The 5,798-nt window shown below is 37.4% G+C and overlaps 1 protein-coding gene across 1 annotated transcript; it reads right to left on the bottom strand.

Annotated features, from left to right (window-relative positions):
* Positions 1–4,457: 4,457 nt before the first annotated feature.
* Positions 4,458–5,007, bottom strand: LOC131856282 (uncharacterized). Its single transcript, XM_059207844.1, has 2 exons — positions 4,770–5,007; positions 4,458–4,639 (listed from the first exon to the last, which is right to left on the bottom strand). Exons 1-2 carry the CDS (start codon positions 4,957–4,959, stop codon positions 4,476–4,478), a joined length of 354 nt encoding a protein of 117 aa, XP_059063827.1. The 5' UTR covers positions 4,960–5,007; the 3' UTR covers positions 4,458–4,475.
* Between the last annotated feature and the right edge of the window lie 791 nt (positions 5,008–5,798).

The raw sequence follows: 5,798 nt of genomic DNA, 5'->3' as shown, positions 1-5,798 counted from the left end.
CTATATTATATTTAGTTATTATATATTAATAACTAAGGACACGAGGGGATAAGGTGTCATCTCTGAGGAGATAATATAGGGCATCTGATGCAATGACAAACAAAGTAGGGGCAAGGGGGCAGCCCTACCTAATTGACCTAGACAGAGGAATAGGCTGGGAGAGGATCCCATTGACTTCAACTAGGGTAGATGTGTCCTTGAGGAGGATCCAAACATAATTACAGAACTCACTAGGGAAGCCAAAGGCGGAGAGCATCATGAGGATGAAGTCCCATTCCACCCTGTCATAAGCTTTCTCAAAGTCAACAAGGAACATGGCGGTGTCTTGGTTTGAGGTTCTGGTCCATTCCATGGATTCCAAGCTCGTTACAAGATTCTCCAAGATGTATCTGCCTTTAATGAGTCCTGTTTGGGTAGAGTAGATGAATTTGGGGAGGATCTTCTCAAGGTGAGAGGCTAAGGCTTTGGCTAAGATTTTGTAGGAGATGTTGAGGAGGGTGATTGGCCTCCAATTCTTAATGAGGGCTTTATCCCCCTCTTTTGGCTAAGATTAATGATGCCATAGATTGGGTGTATCAGGTTTAGTGCCTTCCAAGGGGTCAAACAATTGCAGATGTTGTTTACACTTGTCCCAGTGAGGTTTTTCTGAGGATTTCCATTCAAACGGAAGTCCCCCAGCCTTGTCATCCTGGGATTCAGTCATATTAAAGTCTCCAGCGATGACCCAAGGGATATATTTGGGAGGGATGTTACCCAATTCCAGAGGGATATTCTTTCCTTGTAATCATTAGATGCATATATGGAGCTTATGCCAAAGCAAGTTCCTTTAACATCTAGGGTAACCCAGGCCACTCTATTACAGGGGGAGGTTCCTTTATCCTTGAGGTACATTGACCATTTAGGGGCAATTAGAAGACCAACACCTCCCTTTCCTCTCAGGTGGTTGGTGCAGATTTTGATTGCATCTCTCCAAATCAAGTCAAGAGTAGTGTCGAGGGAGAACCCAACAGATTTAAGTTCTTGTAACATCAGACAGTCTAGGTTTTTATGACAGTCCAGAAACCTTTTAATAAAAAATTTTCTATCACGCGACTCAAGGCCTCGAATGTTCCATGATATGTACTTCATTAAAGAGGAGGATTTAAGGGGGGGCTGGTAGGGAGTCTGTGTTGACCTCCAAGCTTCTTCTTATTTTTGGAGCCCACAGGGCTACCTTTCTTTTTATTTAGGGAGTAACCTTTCATCAGGTCCTCATCATCTTCATTGTTTTCGGGAGGCTCAGTTCTAATATCAGAATTTCCTCTTATGTCGGATCAGACAACTGGGAGCCTGGAAAGCCAGGGAGCAAAGTGCTAGATCTAATTTCATCCAAGCCTTTATTTGCATAAATAACTTCTATAATATGAATATCCTCTAGCTCTTTGAGCGTAGATGCAGTCGATCGGTTGATGGTGCTAGTATCAATAATATGACCTGCAAGTGAAGAGGAGACCGATTGTAAGGGGGTTCTGGATCTAAGGATCATTGCAGGGTTATTACAAATGTTAGCATCATCATCACCATGATTGGGGTTTTCTAAGTTTTTGACCATATTTTTAACCACAGAATTGATAAGGGATTGAGGAGGGTCCTGGGGTTTATGATTAGAGGCCAATTGGATGGTATTTGAACGGCTATGGTTTAGGGCACTGAGAGGGGTAGTTTTACGCCTCCGTTTTCTCGAGGTAACAAGCAGAAAACCCTCAGAGGGCAGTTCCACAAGGTCAAGTGGAGGGCCGGAGCCAGGGAGGGCCGATGGTGCGAGATCGGGCTTGAGAGGGTTAAGTTCATTAGGAGTGGGAGCAGGAACTTCGGAGACCACATTAGCAGAGTGAGGAGATGAAGAATTTAGGTCATTAATATTATTAGGGTTAACAGAGGTCCCAGCTGAGTTATGCTTTTGGTTCCTGCGACTAATAATTGGGCAGTTTTTACGAATATGCCCTTTAGACCATCAAATTCCAGATTCAAAGACTATAGGATATATTCATTCATAAATATAAGGAACATAGGATAAGTTTAATATAAAGAATAGGGTGAATAAATATACCCCACGAACATTGCAATCCATGATATTACAATTTCAAATCTGCAGTTCACAGTAGTTGGACATCAAACAATTTCAAATCTGCCCCGGATCGGACTGCAGTTTAGCTCAGGAAACATCAGTTCACGGCAGTTGGACATCAAAAAATCAGAAAGATGTTTCCATTTTAAAATTTTTTATGCAGCATACTCTATAAATCAGAAAGACAGTTGCCTTATTTTCTGTTTTTGGTGGTTGTTTCCATTTCAATCGATTTTTTTTCAGTTTTCCTCGACTTTACTCTTTTATCAAAGGTTTTAAAACGGTCAGAGAATGGGGATTTGATGAGTATCAGCAGAAGCCGAGATACTGGAATTTCTTCTACCGTGCCTTCTTGAACTCAAATCAAATGAGTTGCAGAAATTTAGTTAAGCCTCTGCTCGGTAATGGAATTTCTTCTACCGTGCCTTCTTGAACTCAAATCAAATGAGTTGCAGAAATTGAGTTAAGCCTCTGCTCGGTAATTAATCCTATCCATGAGCATTTAACTAGTTTAATAGCGTAGTTTGCTTGTAATTGCATGCATGTAATGCATGCTTTAGGATTTCATTTTCTTGAAAATATTTTGTGATAGTTTGTAATCAAAGCACATTGCTTCAATGAATGCTATTTTTCAAGGTACAAAGAAATGTTGTCAGCCGGGTTAGAATGAATAATGAATTATTATAATTAAGTAATTTAAGGATCAAAAGAAGTTTCCGGTAATTGATTATGAAGTTTGAGAACGTTTCATGGTTTAAGTGTTCGCTCTGTTTTAAAACCCTTTTATTTGACTGTTTGCATTGCAGGTTTTTCTTTCATTATTGTCATTGGTGCTAAATTTTTCAGAACTCTTCCTCTTTCCCCTTCCATCTTTTTCTCCATCCCATTCCTTCAAAGGTCGTCTTTACAAATATATTATTGATATTCGTTGCATTTTACCTCTCAATTACAAAAGAAACATTTAAATTCAGTAAAATAATATGATAGAAATATCAGAGTGGCAAGTGTATCAGCTAGAATTATATTGTACAAATGCATTATAAGTGATTTTAACTATAAGATATGTATTAAGTTCAAATGTTTGCATTTAACCAACAATCACATTATGAAAAGGTAGATACAACAACAAAGGCACAATGACATTAGCATCTATTGTATGAAAATCCACCACAATACAATATGAATAACATGTACATGTAGGATCTATAAGTTGTGAAGGTCATGTTAAAAGGAGGAAAGCCAGAGTGATGCAAGAAGGAAGTTAGAAAGCATATTAAATTGTCAAGTGAAATGTAAATTTTCATATTGTTCCAACATCCAAATAATTAAAATTTCATCATAAATTTTCAACACTATAATGTTCAAATTACTAATTGACAAGGAATAGAGAAGTACAATTACCAACTCTTCTCATTATCCCCTAAACTATCTCCTACACTGTCTAGTGAACAAAGGCCCTCAGAAAATCGTGGAAGTGTACAACACCTCAAACTATCCTTTCACACTCTTTAGCCTTATTCAAAAGTTTTGAGGAAAACCTACTTCTTCTTGTGTAACATCTTTGCTGCCTTGCAAAGTTCCTGTGATGGAAAAAAATAAAATGTTAAGCATTACAAATCGAGAGGAGAAATATGAAATTTAAGACAATAAAATATAGAATCTTTAGCCTTATTTTAAACATTCCAGTAAAACAAATTGCTTTCTCTCTTGAAACTATGGTACCTGCTAAAGCCCATCAGTTCCTTCTTGACCATTGACCTATGATGCCATGAATGTTAACATCAGGTCAAATTCAGATGCATACAACCACTTAAGTAAACTAATCTGACAACATTATTTAAGAGTACAATTGCAAATTACCTATTGATGTTTTCGTTGTACTATGGGCTTTCGGCCACGCCTTCCTGGTGGAATGAAGGGAAGGTTGTGCTTCAATGCCCTATGTGCATTGAGGCTTTTTAAATTCCAAAATCTCTGCCTTACTCCCACACAACATGAATCATACTCACAAAAATAAAGTAATCTTCTATCACATCGTTCAGTTCTATGATGAGTAGAGACCTGCACAAACAATTTCAAAAATAAAATAATTTAATGGAAGTTCTATCTATTTGGTATGCTGTACAGAGAGATTATGCTCAGGGTTTGAGAAGGGTTATCTGTGAATCTGATTCACATTTGATGGTTTCTATGTTGACTATCAAGCTGTTGGATGGGGTTAATTGATGGATAGCTCAGGTTTTTTGACAGTTTCTCAGTTTCCTTGACAATGGAATTGTGTAGCAAATTGTTTGGCTAAGTGGGCATCTCTATACATTGCAAATTACTAACGTGTTAAATACCTCCTTGTAAACCCTCTACTTCTAATTTAGATTTGAGAATACATAACTAAAGAAAGTAGAGAATTCGATCTCACTAGCACATGAGGTTGATTTACATTCCACGATTTCAGATCCATTGTACAAAAGGGTTTATCTGATTTGAAAGGAGCAACAGACTCCATTCTCACGTGCTTATGAGAGGATGAATTGCCTGCAATAAAAATTCACTTTATTATTATACCGATCCTACTAAAAAATACAGTTCAAATGCAACTCCATTAGTTAGTTAAAACACTTAAAAATTTAAAAGGCTCTATTGTTTTAGACAAACTTTTACTCACCGAGGAAGGGAGGCATCCTTTTTGTTCTTTGAATTTCAGTCACCGCCTGAAACTCAGGGTTGTCTTTTTCATCAGAATCCAGATCAATCAGCAGTTTACTGTCTATTTGTTGATTTAAACTACGCTCATTATATTTGATAACCAGTGTACAAGAGGGTTTATCTGATATAAAAGGAGCATCAGATTCCATTGTCCCATGCTTCTCAGATGCGAAAGAATGTCCAGGGTTATGGGATGAATTGCCTGCAACAAAAAATAACTTTATATTATTCCCATTCTGTTCAAAAAATACATTCAAATAACTCGATAAATTAGTTATGGAACTTTAAACAAAACCTTTTCTTACCCTGAAATGAAGATTTGCTTTGTATTCTTTGATTTTTTTCACATGATGTTTTATCGAAAATCTTGACTTTAAAGCATGACTTAGAAATGTATTTAAAAACTAGAAGATCGCCCACTTCCAGCCCATAATAATTTACAAAGTTTATCCAGCCGTGTTGAAGTTCCAACTTTTTGATGGAACGCCATAACCGTACATTGAAGTTCTGCCCATCTGGGCCTTGCAACACCATATGTTCATCTTGGTCATTTATGATCTGGGAAACAAAAGCCGGAGGAATGCGCTGCGGTAAACACAATGAACAATTAGATTTTACAGATTCTTAACAGTATACATGAAATAAAAAGAATAAAATATGTTGTATAGAGTTACCAGTTTCTCTGCAAAATCTCCAAGCATAATTTTGAAGAAAGAAGCAGACCCATCAAAGTATTCTTTCTCACGGTGTTTTTTATAACATTTCTGACTGCATTTTGGGCACGGCATATAGTGCTCTCCCGTTTCTTCTATCTCCATGGCAAATTCAGATGCAAAGCGTATAAGAAGAGAGTGAGAGAGAGTTGGGCACTGAGAGAATGTTAAGTGGAAGTAAAACCACTATCGCATTCCTAAATGAATGAATATACGAAAAGGAAGTTTTGGACAAACTCAACCTGCAGAGAATCTGAAAACAGACAACCTGGAAT

This window comes from Cryptomeria japonica, chromosome 7, assembly GCF_030272615.1.
Source record: "Cryptomeria japonica chromosome 7, Sugi_1.0, whole genome shotgun sequence".
NCBI lineage: Eukaryota > Viridiplantae > Streptophyta > Pinopsida > Cupressales > Cupressaceae > Cryptomeria > Cryptomeria japonica.
The sequence above is the reverse complement of the archived record's forward strand: the minus strand, read 5'-3'. Positions and strand labels throughout refer to the sequence as shown.

Excerpts from the sequence above, each read along its gene's own strand:
- LOC131856282 (XM_059207844.1), bottom strand. The coding sequence starts at position 4,959 with ATGGAATCTGATGCTCCTTTTATATCAGATAAACCCTCTTGTACACTG. Across the intron at positions 4,640-4,769 it reads AAGGATGCCTCCCTTCCTCG|GCAATTCATCCTCTCATAAG; the intron begins GTGAGTAAAAGT and ends TTTTTATTGCAG.